Source organism: Balaenoptera borealis, assembly GCF_965194805.1.
Source record: "Balaenoptera borealis genome assembly, chromosome: 7".
Lineage (NCBI taxonomy): Eukaryota > Metazoa > Chordata > Mammalia > Artiodactyla > Balaenopteridae > Balaenoptera > Balaenoptera borealis.
The window spans coordinates 75,221,059-75,239,510 of NC_138864.1; the positions used below are offsets into that span (position 1 = coordinate 75,221,059).

Genomic DNA, 18,452 nt, shown 5'->3' on the forward strand with positions numbered 1-18,452 from the left:
AGAAAGGGAGAGAGGAAGGAAGGAGGGAGGAAAAGAAAGAAGGGAGGAAGGCAGAAAAAAGTAAAAGAGAAAATAAAATTTAGAAACTAAATAAAGAATTGAAGAATAAGCAGAACCAACTTTATATATTGAAAATAAGATAGATTCAGAAGGAAAAAGTGAGTATTCCTTCAATTACTGTCTTTACATGGGAAGAGCTCCTTCAGGAAGCCTGACATTGATGCATTCTGGAGAAATCAAGCTTGCAAAATTAAGAGCATTTTGCTGGTTCCAATTTTTGGTAACTGTGCCTTTTGTAAATTTTATGACACAGAGAATAAAAAGAGTTAAGTGTGTTTTGAACTATAAAAAAATATTTAATAAATGTATCCCTCAGAGAAGGATCATTTAGAAAGGAATGTCTGTCACAATGCCCTAAAGGTCAGCACACTCCAGATCAAGTGGAGACCACGATTCCAGTCCTCAGAGAAGCCTCACCCCCCGACTTAGCTGATTTCAATTATCATTATGGCTCCATGAAAAACGGGCCATCTCAAACACAACCAAGCAATTTAAGGATTTGAGGATTATGAATCAGTGGCTCAATTTCAGTCAGAAGGAAAATGGGTATAATGTGCTGCCTATAGCTGGATTCATTTTGTACCTGTTGAAGAAAATCCTAAGTACTTGGGTTATATAGAGAGACTTCCTAAGCCAAAGGTCAGCTTTCTGCAAATGAATTCAAACATGCAAATGAAAGCACTGCCTGGAAGGGAACACCAGCCACCTTACAGGAGAGACTTCCTACACTCTAATGGGCCTACCTGTCAGGATATGCACTACCCACTAGAGAGACAGGACGTTACTCAATGTTCTCAACTTCTGTAACATTCTGTCTTTGGGGAATGAAGAATATAAATGTGACTAATTCTCCCAAATGTCATACATTTTGCATTTTGTGACATGTACCTCCTCTCTGAATCTTTACAGCACTACCCAGACATTCTAGCCACTGTCTGGGACTAGATATAATTATGGTAATTATGTCTACCATAATTAGGGAGAGGGTAAATGTGATCAAACATGTATAGAAAGGAAAAACTGAAGCATAGAAAGTTTTAAGAATTAGAAAATTTCAACTAAATTTCCAAAGAGAGAATTAAGGAGGAAGTGAGGTTCTTTCTCAGCCATCCAAAATGTTGAATTTTAAATATAAAGACTACCCAGATTACTGGCATGATCAGAGAACAGTCTGTTAATTTCTAGACCTCTTTCATGCGACAGGTTCATATCATCCAGGGTTGGCAAACATCACCATGGTAAGAGTAAAATAGAATATAAAGTAATGTAAAATCTTACTATAAAGAGAAAGTGAGATTGAATCTGTGCCCAGGCCCAACGCTGCAAGATGATAGGAGCTGGTCAACCTGCGAATGCCAGCGCGATGAAATCTTGTGAGACTGACTAGATTGAGAGTCAGGTTCTGAGCATATCCAGAGACTAACATAAAACAGACATCAATACAGCTGTCCCTCAGTATCAGCATGGATGCTCAAGACCCTTATATAAAATGGCATAGTATTTGCACATAACCTACACACATTTTTCCGTATACTTTATATTTTTTTATACATCTTTATTGGAGTATAATTGCTTCACAATGCTGTGCTAGTTTCTGTTGTACAACAAAGTGAATCAGCCATATACATACATATATCCCCATATCTTCTCCCTCTTAAGCCTCCCACCCACCCTCCCTAGCCCACCCCTCTGAGTCGTCGCAAAGCACCAAGCTGATCTCCCTGTGCTACACTGCTGCTTCCCACTAGCTATCTATTTTACATTTGGTAGTGTATATATGTCAATGCTACTCTCACTTACCCCCCAGCTTCCCCTTCCTTCCCCTTTAAATCATCTCTAGATTACTTATAATACCTAATACAATGTAAATGATATGTAAATAGTTGTAAATACAATGTAAATATTATGTAAATAGTTGCAAATACAATGTAAATGCTATATAAATAGTTGCCACCATGCAACAAATTCAAGTTTTGCTTTTTGGAACTTTCTGGAATTTTTTTTCCAAATATTTTCAATCTAAGTTTGGTTGAATCCATGGACACAAAAGCCACCCATAGGGAGGGCTGACTGTAAATACCTGATGTACAAATCTCTGATTAGAAAAGGATAATGACAAGAAAGATGTTTTGGGACGGCTGGAGTGGAGGACTGAGAGATGGAACAGTAAGACCAATTAAAAGGTTATTGGGATAAAACAGGTAAAAGCGATAAAGTCCTGAACTGAAGTGGTGGCAGCTGGAATGATGACAAAGGTATTAAAATAAGAGATGACTGTTTGATAAGGGTGGAAAGGTAGGCGAGAGATGAGAGATGGATGACGAAAGGCCTTGAAAGCCAAGCTAGGAATTTAGACTTGACCCTGCAGCTGACAGGGAGTTGTTTTTTTTGTTTTTTTAAAATTTTTATTGGAGTATAATTGCTTTACAATGTTGTGTTAGTTTCTGCTGTACAACAAAGTGAATCAGCTATACGTATACATATATCCCCTCTTTTTTGGATTTCCTTCCCATTTAGGTCACCACACAGTAGAGCATTGAGTAGAGTTCCCTGACAGGGAGCTTTTAAAGTATTACGCAGGAGAATAGCACGATTTGTATTTCAGTTCCGTCATTCTGTTGGAATAGGAGGCAAGCTGTAGGCAGGAACGCCAGTTAGAACACTACCGCAGTCCAGACAAGAGAGGCTGAATGTGCACTTCAGCAGTGGGAATGGGCATGACGGAGGGAACAAGAACTAAGCCAAAGCTTGGATGTGGGGCTTGGAGGAACATTTAGGATGGTGTCCGGTTTTTGCCTTGAAAAATCATGTGGTTGTGAAAGCCAATCACTGAGATAGGAGAGAGAAAAGGTGCATGTTTAGAGAATACAGGAATTAGTAATACAGATGACCCTTGAACAACTCAGTGGTTAGGGATGCCAACCCTTTGTGCAGTCAAAAATTTGAGTATAACTTTACAGCCGGCCCTCTGTATCCACAGTTATGCATCCACAGATCCAACCAACTGCATTTGTTGAAAAATAATCCACGTATGAGCCAACCTGCATAGTTCAAACCCATGTTGTTCAAGGGTCAACTGTATTTTTTATTTATTTGTTTGTTTATTTATTTATTTTTGGTTGCACAGGGTCTTTGTTGCTGCACGCGGGCGTTCTCTAGTTGTGGCAAGCAGGGGCCACTCTTCGTTGCGGTGCGCAGGCTTCTCATTGCAGTGGCTTCTCTTGTTGCAGCGCATGGGCTCTAGGCACGCAGGCTTCAGCAGTTGTGGCACACGGGCTCAGTAGTTGTGGCTTGTGGGCTCTAGAGCGCAGGCTCAGTAGTTGCACCCCACGGGCTCTAGAGTGCAGGCTCAGTAGTTGTGGCGCACGGGCTTAGTTGGCCACGGCATGAGGGATCTTCCTGGACCAGGGCTCAAACCTGTGTCCCCTGCATTGGCAGGCGGATTCTTCACTGTGCCACCAGGGAAGTCCCAAGGGTCAACTGTTTTTTGTATGCACTGAAATCAAGGTGGCTATAAGATATAGAGGCAGAAACATCTAATGGGCAGCTAGATATCTAGGTTTGGAGTTCAGAACAGAAAGGTGAGTCATCCACACTGACGTGAGTATAATAACAGAGCAGCCAAAACCAAGGGACAGACAAACTACTCAAGGAGAGCGTGAAAAAATGATCACAGAGCACAGGGGTTTCCATTACGATGGAAGAGACGGGGAAGACTTAACCATGCTCAGAGTCTCGGCTGAAATACCTGTAAAGGGGAAGAGACAGAAAACGTAGGTAAGAAAGGAAAGAATCAATTACACAAGCTTCTGGAGTGGAAAGGAGGGAAAGGAATCAAGAGGATAGGAGGAGGAACCAGACCAGCAGAGGAAAAAAGACACATCCTCCTCTCAGGGAAAAAAAAGAAGTATGATTAGAGCAAATAAGGTATATATGTAGGCAAGGGGCTGATGTGTAATATTATTAAGTGTTCTAAGAAGGTGAAGGCTGTTATCAGTTGAATTGTATCTACCAAAAATTCCTATGTTTAAGTCTTCAGTTACCCCAGTACCTCTGAATGTGATCTTATTTGGAAACAGGATCATTGCAGATACAATTAGTTAAATAAAGATGAGGTCATACTGGAGTAGGGTAAGCCCCTAATTCAATATGATTGATGTCCTTATAAAAAGGGGAAATTTGGATACACAGACACTCACTGAGTGAAGATGATGTGAAAACACATGGAGAAGATAGCCATCTACAAGCTAAGGGAAGAGACCTGAAATAGATCCTTCCCTCATAGCCCTCAGAAGGAACCAAACCTGCCAACACTTTGATTTCAGACTTCTGGCCTACAGAATTGTGAGACAATAAATGTCTGTTGTTTAAGACACCTAGTCTGTGGTATTTTTCTATGGCAACTCTAGCAAATTAATAGAGAGGAAAAGTCATCTAGTAAAGGAAGGAGGGGTGGAGGAGGGTGGCTAGAATGTTTGAGGGAGGTGGAAATGTTTCAGCAGGAAACAGCCCAGCCACACAGTGCAAGACTGTGCACAGTTGCCTCGGGTTCCAGCAAAGGCTGGAAATGATAAATTTATTTGCAGAGTGATTTCCTCAAGCAGCTTTTGGCAGCCACTGGGTAAAAAAGGAAAAGATGCCAGGTCAAAATCAAGAGCTGGCAGAGTAGATTACAAGCAAAGTACAAAGGGGTAAGGTCACTGAGGATACTGTCAAGGGAGTGATATACCATGAGTGAACAGAAAAGGAAACAAAGGAGGGAGGATGGGTTGTGGGACGGAAGAATGGGACAGGGCAGGCAGAGGAGGGGTCCTCTGGAAACTGGAAGCCAGCAAAGAAGAGATAGAGGGAGTATAACAGGAGCAAGAGGGCTAAGGAATGACTGTTACTGAGATTTAATATTTTAGATGAGGAAGTCAGGGAAGTCTGAAGCTGGAACACTGTATACAACAAATACATTATTCACAAGACACTGAGGCCTCCAGTGATGAAGACAGTTACGGTGAGAAAAGACTGCAACAGATTCCACCACCCTCAAAAGATGGAAAAGAATGACCAGGAATATCCCCAAATCATATTTGTACCTAACCCTTAGACTCTGGTTCTTATAAAAATCACTGCCGTATTTACCATCTTGGGTATTAGAGTTATCTCTTTATACAAAATAACAAAGAGGGACATGGACTAGAAACTGAGCTCAGTGTACACTGCCCCTATCTATCTCCCAATCTGGGTTGGCTGAATCCGTGGATGTGGAACCCCAGATATAGAGGGACGAATGTAAAGTTCTGCGTGGATTTTTGACTGTGCGGGGGGGTCAGTGCCCCTCACCTTCACATTGTTCAAGGGTCAACTTTATGCAGAGACTAAACAACATGCTACTGAACAACCAATGGATCAATGAGAAAAGCAAAAGTGAAATAAAAAAATACCTTGAGACAAACAAAAAAGAAAATACAACATATCAAAACTTATGTGATGATGCAGAAAAGGCAGTTATAAAAGGGAAGGTGGGGAGGGGGAAGGGTAAGCTGGGATGAAGTGAGAGAGTGGCATGGACTTATATATACTACTAAATGTAAAATAGCTAGCTAGTCGGAAGCAGCCGCATAGCTCAGGGAGATCAGCTCGGTGCTTTGTGACCACCTAGAGGGGTGGGATAGGGAGGGTGGGCGGGAGGGAGATGCAAGAGGGAAGAGATATGGGGATATATATATATGTATAGCTGATTCACTTTGTTATAAAGCAGAAACTAACACACCATTGTAAAGCAATTATACTCCAATAAAGATGTTAAAAAAAAACAAGGCAAGGATGGCCCTTTTCACCACTCTTATTCAACACAGTACTGAAAGTCCTAACCAGAGCAATTAGGCAAGAAAAAGAAATAAAAAGCATTAATTGGAAAGTAAGTAAAGCTGTCACTATTTGCAGATGACATAATGCTAGATATGGAAAACTCTAAAGACTCCACCAAAAAACTGTTAGAAGTAATAAATGAATTCACTAATGTTGCAGGATACAGAATCAATGTCCAGAAATCTGTTGTTTCTATATACAAATAATGAACTATCAGAAAGAGAAATTAAGAAAACAATCCCATTTACAATTGCATCAAAAATTAAAAATACTGAGGAATAAATTTAACTAAGGAGGTGAAAAGACCTGTACACTGATAACTATAAGACACTGATGAAAGAAATAAATGGAAAGATATTCTATGCTCATGATTGGAAGAATTAATATTGTTAAAATGTCCATATCACCCAAAGCAATCAATGGACTCAAATTCCATTGGCATTTCTCACAGAAATAGTATGAACAATTCTAAAATTTTTATGGAACCACAAAAGACCCTGAATAGCCAAAGTAATCTTGAGAAAGAAGAACAAAACTGGAGGTATCATGCCCCCTGATTTCAAACTACATTACAAAGCTATAGTAATCAAAACAGTATGGCAGAAAAAGAGACACATAGATCAATGGAACAGAACAGAGAGCCCAGAAATCAACCCACACATATATGGTCAATTAATGTACATCAAAGGAGCCAAGAATATACAGTGAGGGAAGGACAGTCTCTTCAGTAAATAGTGTTGGGAAAACTGGGCAACTACATGCAAAAGAATGAAACTGGACCCTGATCTTATACCATACACAAAAACTAACTCAAACTGATTAAAAACTTAATATAAGACCTGAAACAAAACTTCTAGATGAAAACATAGGCAGTAAGTTCCTTGACATTAGTCTTTACAGTAATTTTTGGATTTGACACCAAAAGGAATAAAAGCAAATAAAAACAAGTGGGACTACATCAAACTAAATAGCTTCTGCACAGCAAAGGAAAACATCAACAAGGCAATTGGATTGTTGAATTTACCAGCAAAGGAAACCATCAACAAGGCAACTGGATTGTTGAAAGGAATGAAAAGGCAATCCACTGAATGAGAGAAAATATTCGCAAATCGTGTATCCAAAAGGGATCAATATCCAAAATATATGAAGACCTTATACAACTTAATGGCAAAAATCAATCCTATTAAAAAATGTGCAGAGAATCTGAATAAACACATTTCTAAAGAAGACATACAGATGACCAACAGATGTAATGCAGAGCGCTGTGACTATAGTTAATAATTCTGTTCTGCATATTTGAAAGCTGCTAAGAGAGTAGATCTTAAAAGTGCTCATCACAAGAAAAAAAATGCTGTAACTATGTATAGTGACAGACGTGAACTAGACTTACTGTGGTGATCATTTTGCAGTATATACAAATATCGAATCATTACTGAAACTAATATAATGTATTATACTTTAATAAAGAAAGAAGGACGGTAAGGAGGGTGAGAGAGAGGGAGGGAGGGAAGGAAAAGGAAAAATAAATAAATAGTTCTTTCAAACAAGTCCATATTTCTTTTTCTCCTCTGTTCAAAGTCAAACATTTACATACACCTAGAGAAATCCTCTACATGAGTCAGGAAAGCAACTACACTCCCTCTCCAGGCACTCTGGAGAAAGCCACTCCTAGAGATAAGGAGCCCTCCAGCTCATAAATACTGAGTAAGGAGTTGCCACACCTCCATGCATATCTAAGAAGCTGACCCAGCCTCCAGATTCCAAGACTCAAATCTTAACTGGATTCCAATGGACTGTAAGGTCCTCCAACTCCCACAGGAAAAGCGGAAGACCATGAAACGAATTCAAGAAAACATCAACCATTATAATATGAAGATGATCACAGAAGAACTCAGTGATTTCCTGTTCATATAATCACAGATCTAGTACTCATTTCTGATCTTGGTAAAATTGTAATTTTATGTTGATTGTTTTGTATGCTGCATTTAAAGACAGAAAGCCACTTGAAGATCATAGTTTTACTGATTGGTTTTACAAATGAGAAAACTAAGTCTTGGGTAAAGTAAATGACCTGCACAAATAGCTAGGAAGTGGCAAATGAGAATCCACATTGCCTGACCCTGGGATGAACACTCTCTTTTCATTTGCAACAGATATTCACTCATATTCAATAGATATTTATTGAATGTTAACCATGTGCAAGACATGGAGGGACTACAAAGCAGAACGCAGGCAGTCATTCTCTCAAGGAATCTAAAAAATGGTGTGCTTTAGACAATATTTTTACAGTTTTAATATGCAAATCATCACATGAAGTCTTACATGGAATTTTAGGGGAATATCTGAAAGTAATTCTCATAGATCTAATACTTAATTTTGAACTTAATCTTTGCATCCTCCTTTCAGCCCTTCAACTACAGAAGGCAGATGTCACGGTAAGAGCATCAATGATGATGGTGATGACAAAGACAAGGACAATGACAAGACCAAATATAAGACATTTACTATGTGCCAGTGACTATTCTGGTACCTCTATACACTTAGCTTGTCTAATCCTCCCAATAACCTTAGAAGGGAGGTACTATTGCACCTCTGTTTTATAAAAAGCCTGGGGAAAGGAAGTCGATTGCCCTTGAGAGGGTGGTTGAGTTGGGGTTTACACTCAAGCATGTCTTTACTAAGACTGTCTCCCAGGCTCCTGGCCCTGGGTCTTCCCTGATTAACTGAAAATTACCTGTCTCCCCGCCCCCGGACCTCAGTGCCCTCACCTTTGAAATGCTGAGATCGGCCACATGATTTCCAGTGTCCCTTCCAGATGGAACATTCTGTGATTTACTGACTTAAGGTATCTAACCAATCTCTTTCCTTTAGCAGAGGAAGGAAAACACTTTATAAAAGCTAAGGATAATTTGGCCCCAAATTACAAAATCCAGGCCTTCAGCTTTGCAGAAGTTTGGGGGTAAGGGAGGGCAGGTAGTTACGGGTTTGACTCATACATTCTTAACTTCCATCTAGGTTCCAGCCTCAGGTGTTTTTGAAAGCTGATGCCACAGCCGCGTGGCAGAATAACATACAATCGTTAATGGTGGTGTTTAAACAAGACAAAAGGTTTTTAAAATTCCTAATAATGATTAGGAGTCATCTGTAAAAACATGCAAAAATATATTATAGGTTAAAAGAAAAAAGTAGGATATAATACATGGGCTATAGTTTGGGGGGGTTGTTTTTGTTTGTTTTTTACATGAGGAAAGAGGCAAGAAGGACATTCAACAGTGGTTGTAATTGGATAATAGGATTTGGGAGTTTTTTCCTTTTCCTTTTCCTTATTTTATTTAATGTAAACTTAAATTACCTCCATAATTAGAGGGGAGACTTTTCCTTATGAAGAGAGAAAAGGTGCCCAATATTCTCACATTGATTTCTTCTGAGAAGAAAGAAAATACTCTCCTGAAAACATCTCAGTAACACTGCAGAAATTCCAGAAATACAGGTTTAGAGGTGAACATCATTATTACCCACTACTGATGGGAAAGAAAAGACTCCTTTATTGCTTCAGGTCTAGAATCACTACGTTTCACAGGATGTTTCAGGAATGCTGGCAGGGGAAGTTGCTCTGGAGTCCAGGGACACACAGCTTTGTAGAGCTGGACCCGGGGGAAAAAAGAACAGGTGCAGCAGACAAAGCAGCAGACCATGAGAGCCAAATGTCGTGGGCCCCGTCCAGAAACCCCGGTCTGGAGCAGGTTCCCCCTGAGTGCTCTTGCCCTGCACCACAGCCAGCCACATGGCCAAGGGGACTTTCCATGAGCACAAATGTCCTTTCCTCTCTGAAGCACTGCAGCAGAGGCAGGACAGGTAGCGTATTTCATGGCATCTGCAACTGCTAAAACAAATCAAACCACAACCAAACTAATCTATGCTTTCATCAGGCTGCAGGATAAGCACATTGTGTAGATACATCTGTGTTGGGCTTCCCTGGTAGCGCAGTGGCTGAGAATCTGCCTGCCAATGCAGGGGACACGGGTTCGAGCCCTGGCTGGGAAGGTCCCACATGCCGCAGAGCAACTGGGCCCGTGAGCCACAACTACTGAGCCTGCGCGTCTGGAGTCTGTGCTCTGCAACAAGAGAGGCCGCGATAGTGAGAGGCCCGCGCACCGCGATGAAGAGTGGCCCCCGCTCACCGCAACTAGAGAAAGCCCTCGCACAGAAACGAAGACCCAACACAGCCAAAAATAAATAAATAAATAAATTAATTAATTAAAAAAAAAAAAAAGATACATCTGTGTTCATACATAAACACTCAATATATATACATATACATACATATATATATATATATATATATATATATGTGGCCCAGTTTACAACACAGATCAGTGACTGTGGCTTTGGATGGCGACAATCAAACACTTCACTCTACAGCACTCTTGAGAACGTTCTGTAAACACATTATTTCTCTGGTGATTCCCACTGATACTACCAAAAACTCAGGAAAAGAGTACAATTGAAAAATCACATTCAGAATGTTATTAATTACATAGGAACCCTCTGCCTTTCTTGAACAGGCTTTTTTGCTACTTTGTGGCAAGTAGATAGAGACAGATCTGATATACAAAGAATAGGAAAAGTGGAACAGGAAAAGTCAGCGCCTCCTTTGGGAGTCTGACAGACAATATGTGGCGTCAACATCGCATCATACCCTAGTTCAGAGGAGGGCTGCAAGGGGGCCGTGGAGCCCAACTTGCCAGCAGCTCCAGACATGCCCTGAGTACACACATCACACTGGGCTTCACCACCACTACCAACATCAGGAAAGCAGCAAAACAAAGGCCTGTGGGTGCCTTTTGTTTATTAATTTCAAAAGACACATTTCTGTTGATTGATACCAAAATTCAATTTGAACGGTTATTTAAAACCGGAAAATAACATAATGTAACTAAATAAAGTGATGCCGTGGCTTGTTTTTTGTTTTAAGGCATTTTTTTGTTTGTTTGTTTCTAAGTGCAAAGTTGGCACCTACTGACTTTACCTGGCCGTAATTAAATACTTCTAACATTAGATAAAGAAATTTAACCTACCTCATCAAAGGTGGTGTCGTCTTTCTTCAAAGCTATAAAATAAAAGGGGAAAGGAAACAGTTATTGTGAAACATCTCAAAGAGACTAAGTATCTAAGTTCTAAAAAACAGAAAAAAAACCCAAAGCAGTATGGTGTTTTCATTTCAAAAAGTAAAATCGTACCCCAACCTGAATAACAATGTTATGATACAAATGTGAAAACTGCAAATGAGGGAGAGAACTGCACAGCACACATCTTTGTGAGACACTTTCGTAAATATATAAATGGAACTATCCTCCCAGCTGTGGAAAAGAAGTGTGCATATCTTTCCTCTATTTCTTCTTTAGTAGGAAAATGTTTTAATGAAAGTATTAAAGAATCAAAAAGTAATCTTAAAAAAATTTCCCCTTAAACTTCTGGTGTTTGCTGGTCTATCATTATGCATGGTGGCTGGACCTCCCAAACCAGTTGTCAGGAAGTCATCCACTCTGCACAGTGCCCGGAATGAGATTTTCATACTGAGAGAAGTTTAAGTTCGATGATGAAAGATCAAGTGTGTAAAATAAGCACTGCAGAAACATAATTCAAACAGTTTCAACATGATAACTTTTCTAACAAAGTATCACCAAAGGAAACAATACATGTGGAATATTCTATAGGTACTAGCAAATACTTAAAATTTATTTTAAATATGCATGACTTCAGAATTGAAATTTTATTACTCTAAAGAGAAAGAGAAGTATTTCATACATATAGTTGGCAAACACCTAGTTCCTTAAACTCTACAATTATTTAGAATGTTTCAGATTAAGGAGAATGCACAAAGGAGTGAATTTAGCTGAAAACACAGGTTGGAGAAATGTTTCAGAGGTACAGAATTGTGCATAAATGCTTACTGGTCTATACTGGATAGTTCTATTCAGAATAGAAGTGCTTGGGTAGCTCTTACTTGGAAAGCTATGTTCTGACCAAAGCAATGGAAAACAAATTGTTTTGGCAGTTAAGCTCTGAGAGAAGTTCTGTGCCTAAACTGAAGCCATCACGTCAAAGCTTATATTATACTGTCTAGCAATCTTGCAAAGGTTCTTTTCTGTGTGTCATACTATAAATTTGTCTTTTTAAAACATCAAGAAGTCTGTGGTTGTGGTGATGAGTTAAGGCAGAAAAGGGTAGGTCAAGGGAGATAAAATGTTTCTCAAAGTCTAATTCTTAGTCTTCCCCTTTTGCCTAAGAAACTGATCTTGTAATAGTTTTCTCTGCTTCCTTTATTAGAGAACCATTTCTTCCGCATGGAAAATAAAAAGACAGACCTTTGTCCCAGTTTCAAATGGTTTATCTTGCATTCAATTACTTACCCATATTACATAATGTATTTGACTTAATTTATATTAAATCTAAAATAACCTACTTTGGGGAATTCCCTGGTGGTCCAGTGTTTAGGACTCCACGCTTTCACTGCCAAGGGCGCAGGTTCAATCCCTGATGGAGGAACTAAGATCCCGCAAACTGCTTGGCGTGGCCAAATAAATAAATAAAATAAAATAACCTACTTGTATAGAAAGGTAGAAGATCCTAGGTGATTCTTAATGGTGACATTTTTAATTCACAATATAAAACTTTTAATCCAGAAGACTTTCTTTAAATATCAGTCAACAATGTTACTAGACTATACCCCTCACTCTCTCAACCCAAGGCGTGTCCTTTAATTAACATACTTGACTAGTGATTCCTTTATAAAATATTAGTGACCTATGTAAATATAAACAAGTTGTTCCATCTAAAAAAAAAAAACAATTTTTTGGAATAAGAAATGATTAGCTCGGGCTTCCCTGGTGGAGCAGTGGTTGAGAATCTGCCTGCCAATGCAGGGGACACGAGTTCGAGCCCTGGTCTGGGAAGATCCCACATGCCACGGAGCAACTAAGCCCGTGTGCCACAACTACTGAGCCTGCGCGTCTGGAGCCTGTGCTCCGCAACAAGAGAGGCTACGATAGTGAGAGGCCCGCGCACCGCGATGAAGAGTGGCCCCCGCTTGCCACAACTAGAGAAAGCCCTCGCACAGAAACGAAGACCCAACACAGCCATAAATAAATAAATTAATTAATTAAAAAAAAAAAAAAAAAGACACCAAAGATAATATTTAAAAAAAAAAAAAAAAAGAAATGATTAGCTCATTGATTTCAAATACAAAGGGAATTATTGTACAGCCTCATATCTCACTCATTTAACAAACATTAAGGTAAAACACGTTACGTTGTTGCCATGCAAAGTGCAGAGCTACAGCAGCAAGCTTATCATTCACAGCACAGACGTTTAAATATATCTTCTTTACTTGGGACATGATAAAAGTTCTAGAGATTTAGCCATGGGTTTTCCTAAGCAAAGCAACCAGTAAGAACTACAGTTGATACCTTCTCTCAGGGAATTGCAAACAAGGAACGAAGACCCTCAAGTTGAGAGATGACGAGAGTAGAAACTAGAATGTCTTTAACACCCAGACTGCACTATTTCCCTCTTGCCACCTAAGCCCTGCCAATTCCTCCAACATTCTGGATAAAGGGGTGGGATCTGTGGGTAGAAAGGAAAGGAGGAAATAGAAGGGTCGTTGCAGGTGTATTTCCTAAGATATAAAGAGCAGGAAGCCAGATTATCTCCCCTGTACACTATTCTCAAGCCCAGGACACCAGAGGGGAGAATATTTTAAGACCAAGAAGGCTACCCTTTCATTGAACCCTTCATTGCTAAATTGACACCTTGCATAGTTTCTTTTAAATAGTGTATCCTTTCCCTGAACAGCAGTCAGTGGTAACAAAAAAGACCAATTAAAGATGTCTTTGCCAAATATTTATCAGGTCATTGATGAATAAACTCTGACCTAGACAAGCACACAACATCTCGTTATTGATTACATTCTCTGATTGTCATTAATCATTCATGTAAATACAAACCCACAATTGTCTTCAAGGATATCATGGAATAACAAGCATATTACAATTTTCTGGGTTAACAAAGGGGCATATATTAAGCCATCTAAGATAATCAGATATTCTATTCAGTCCTCTGCTCAGACGCTGCTCCCTCCAGAAGTCTTTCCATGATCTCACCAAGACTAAAATGGTATCCCCTCCTATGTTCTTCAACAGCAAATTATGCTAATCTTCATGGTAGAATTTGTCCATGCTCATTCATTGGCCTGTCTTCTCTTAAAGTCCTTGAGGACAGGAACCAGTGACAATGGTCATTGAATCTGAATGCCAGCACAATATCTAGCACATAGGAGGTACTCGATAATTATTGGCAGAATTAATGAGTTGCACTTCAATGGCAAAAGGATAGCACCTTACCCTTTGAGATACACTAAAGTTTTGGCATATGAAAACCATGTACTATTCTCTCTTATGAAAGAATCATAAATTCCATTTCACAGTTTTCAAATTAAAATCTTTTGAAACTACATTGGGAGAGGATATGGTACAATAGTTAAATTTTGCCTCTGAACCTTTAACCTTACATTTTTCTTTTTGACAGAATGGATTTATCAGGTGACAGCTGGACTCTAAAATTACACTCCTACAGAACAAGGTAACAAATCCCCAAATTCAGTGTAACCACAGCCTCTTCTTTTTATTCAGTTATCTCACAAACTGCATCTTTCAAAGAAATGGTATACGTAGGGTTCATCTCGTATATCGCAGAGTATAAACTTCCTTTCTCTAGAAGATCATCCAACTAAGTGTGAAGAAATGCATTCAAATGAATATGAAGAAATGTCAGTTCCACCTTAATCTTACACGGGATATTACAGAAAGCCTTTCTCCTTCTAGGCAATCATTCAAAAATAAAAAAGAAACAAGGAAAGAAAAGAGGAAATGAATTTTAATATAAATTTTTTAAACAATTAAGTTCCCATTTGTCTTTGTTTATGCTAACTTAAACTTTTTTTTTAAAAAAGCGTGAGACAACTATAGTAATTCCTAATAAGTGAAAACACTGACACTATTTAGCAGAAAACCATAAATACTCACTCCTGAAATCAATGGATGACTTTGAAATTCAATTACACCCATCTTATAAAAGAACCATAGCTGTGTTATAGTCACTCCCTGGCAGATGTAGTAAATTAGAGTGCTATGGCTTGAAAGCCAATGTGTTTTATTAGACCTTTTATAATATAGTAATCTCAGATCAGCTGTATTTGAGGTGGGCAGTGACAAAGTTGGCCTGATCTTTCATGTGTGAGTAAATTAAACATTAGCATTGTCGCTTTTATATAGTTAGAATTATTATTATTAATCTTTTATAATAATGAATTATTAATGAATATCACAGACTTCAAAAATTGTCCTCATTTTCTATAGATGATCACTAATTTTTCATGGCTAAACAATGATACTGTATATATTACCATATAACAAACTACACTTCTGAATCATACTAAAAAAGCAAAATAAAGTCAGTATGTTTATTTCAAAAGCTGGAGTAGATTGGTTAAAGGGAATGAATATACTGAGATGTTGGATTACTCAGCAGGAATAAACCATTCACTCTTTGATCTCCTCATGAAGTACCAACGAAGAAATGAGGAAGACAGGAGATAAACAGAGAAATCAGAAGGAATAATAACAGCCTCCAGTATTGATCTTCACCATGTGACAGATATTGCACTAGATATTTTATGTATTTTATCTGATCTAATCTTCACAACAACCTTAAGGAAACTGACAGATAAGGACTCTAGGATCTAAGGAAATTCTGCTAGCTGTTGCCCAAGGCACACAGCAGGCAAGGAAAATGGGATTCGAACCCAGATCAGCCTAACTCCAAAACCCATCCTGCTTTCAGGTTAGCTACACTGTAAAGTCAGTGGCCACTTCTCTTACTTCTCTTGCTTTCCACCTAGAAGATCCATACGTCAGCATGTTGTACTCACCAATAATGATAATAACACATTATGAACATCTATTGAGTCTTTATTCCATACAACACAGGACATCATATGCATTATTTCACTAATTGCCAGTAACAAAACTGACTTGAAAAACTGAAGCTCAGAAGGTGAGGGACCTGCCCAAGGTCACTCCACCGCAAGCGGCAACACCAGAAGTCCTAGTCCATCCGACACACCGCCCACACCTTTAAATCTACGCACTACGTAATCCCACGGTAAAGCCTCAATTCAACAGCCTCCAGCACCTTAAAAATCCTTAAATAATCAGATTGATTTCATGCTTTTTGATTTTACAAATAAAACTTCAAAAAATACAAAGATAACAAAGACTTATTTTCTGTAATGCTACTCTAATGAATGTCTTGAGCTTGTTATACAATCATAATCACTTAAAACCTCTTTATCTCCTTTTACAGTATTCCGGAATGAGATCTGTTATTCGAATCATGACCCTCCATCAATACAAGACATAATCAGTTATGATCACTTCACTGTACTGTTTCTGAAAGGGAGGAAGTAAAATCTACTAGAACTTAGAAGACATTTTAACAAGAGTTGTAATCAGAAGGAGTTTCACATCACTAAATCTCTGTAAGCTAGAAAATCCAATTAACTATAATACCCCATTTGCCAGCATTGTAGTTAATCTAAATTTTACTGATTGTTTATCAAAACCTTGAAATTACCTAAACATAAGGAATTTTTATATTAATGTCCTTGGTTTCTTACTGAGATTCAATTGCAATGAATTATTTAACACAAAACTGGAAGAGTTCCAACAGAGTCATTAGCATTAGTAAATATACAGTTAATGCCTTATAGAACAGGGTTTAATGGACTCCAGAACCCGCCTCTGTGATAGTTTGGGTCAGGGGCTGAAACATCCTCCTTAATAAAGCTCAGCGACTCAACACCTTGCTTTCTCACACTCTTCTTGGCTTCAAACTTCATTTGAATGCAGGGGCTCTTCATACACATCCCTAACTCCTAAGAGTAAAATTGCAAATATCCCATACACAAAATAAATAAAACCAAGGCTAAATATTGGTTTCACACCATAACTTTATAGTCATCTTGGGAAAGATTATGTATACCAATACTGAATTTTCAGTTAAAAGACAACAAAGAAAAGTAGGCTAAACATTTTTTTGACTTGAGGAAAGTTTGCATATTTCACGATGCACTTAATACAATGATTTTTAAATGAATGGATGGAAGGACAAGGACAATACTCATATGCACTCCAGGGTTTTATTTTAAGGAATTAAGCACCTTATGCTTAATTTCCATTAACACCTTCATTAACATGGATGACATGTTAAACAAGTGAAACAAAGGCTAGAGGCTTCTTAGGGACTCTGAGGGGTTATTTTGTACGATTTTCTTGCTGAAAGCAGTTACCTGTGTAAATGAAAGTTAAGATGTTAGAGAAGATAGCTAACGTCTTAAGGTTAAAAGGGGTTTTTATGGCCAACCCTAGAAATCTAACCACTCATTCCACGTGACACTGTTGTCACCTTGTTATAGTCCGTGACATGGATTTATTCTTAAATGTCCTAAACATTTCTCGGTCGGTTATCTGTCGGTCAATTGGTTGGCTGAGTTAAAGACAATAGCCTTGGTCTAGTAAATGGAAGAACTTTGGGAGACTTATTCCTAAATGTTCAGACAAGTTCACGGCGCGAATTTCTCTGCAGCAATGGAAAGATTCAGAGGACTCGAGACTGAACGCCCAAATCTCGCTTTCGAGGACCCGAAGTACCGAACAAAAGGTCCCAAGGTATCTGTCCCACTTCTCTTTAGGTTGGATGTGTTAAACAATACCAAGGTACAAACTCAACATTTCACCAATTTCCAAAGCTAAATTATTGACTGAACACCCAATACCAAAGCCTGCGTGCAAAAAAATAGGTGACCCAGGCGGCCGCGCCGCCTGTCCCCGGCGGGCGCGAAAGCAGGAGCGCTAGTGGCGAGGAGAGGGAACCCAAATTGTAGGCTTAAGATCATGCACAAATGAACCCTCAGGTCCTGAGGGAAAGAGGTGTCTCTCCTTTTTGTCGTCGCCCTCCCGCAGGTCCCGGGCACTGTTCCCTCCACCCTCCGCGCGCAGCGCCCCTCACGCCAGTCCCGGGTGGCCGCTGCACCGCTAGTGCCAGAAGCGCGGGGCCGAGGGCGCGGGCATGGGGGCGCCGGGCCGGGTGCCCGGGACAGCACGCCACTCACCAATGCGGCTGAAACTATCCGACAAAGTTCTCCGCAACTTCTTCATCTTGCCAATCTTCTCGGGCGGCTGCGGCTCAATGAGGTCGCACATCTGGGCGACACGGGGCTCGACCAACTTCCCCAAACTGGTCCAGAGCGAGCGCAGACAACGGCGAGGACGCGCGGCGCGGCGAAGGCGGCGCCGCCTCCTCCTCCTCCTCCTCCTCCTCAACCTCCTCCTCAACCTCCTCCTCCTCCTCCGGCCGCGAGGCGACGCGCAGGGCTGGGGAGGCGAGCGGTGAGAGGCAGGCTGTACTCCGGCCTG

General features: G+C 39.7%; 1 protein-coding gene across 1 annotated transcript in view; it reads right to left on the minus strand.

The window, feature by feature from the left end:
* Positions 1 to 18,452, minus strand: part of CDK14 (cyclin dependent kinase 14) — a 567,382-nt gene extending 548,930 nt beyond the window's left edge. The window contains exons 1-2 of the mRNA XM_082398489.1: positions 18,149 to 18,452; positions 10,998 to 11,029 (exon numbers count right to left, since the gene is read on the minus strand). Of these exons, the coding sequence (XP_082254615.1) occupies positions 10,998 to 11,029; positions 18,149 to 18,239 (123 nt within the window). The 5' untranslated portion in view covers positions 18,240 to 18,452. The remainder of the gene's footprint in view (positions 1 to 10,997; positions 11,030 to 18,148) is intronic.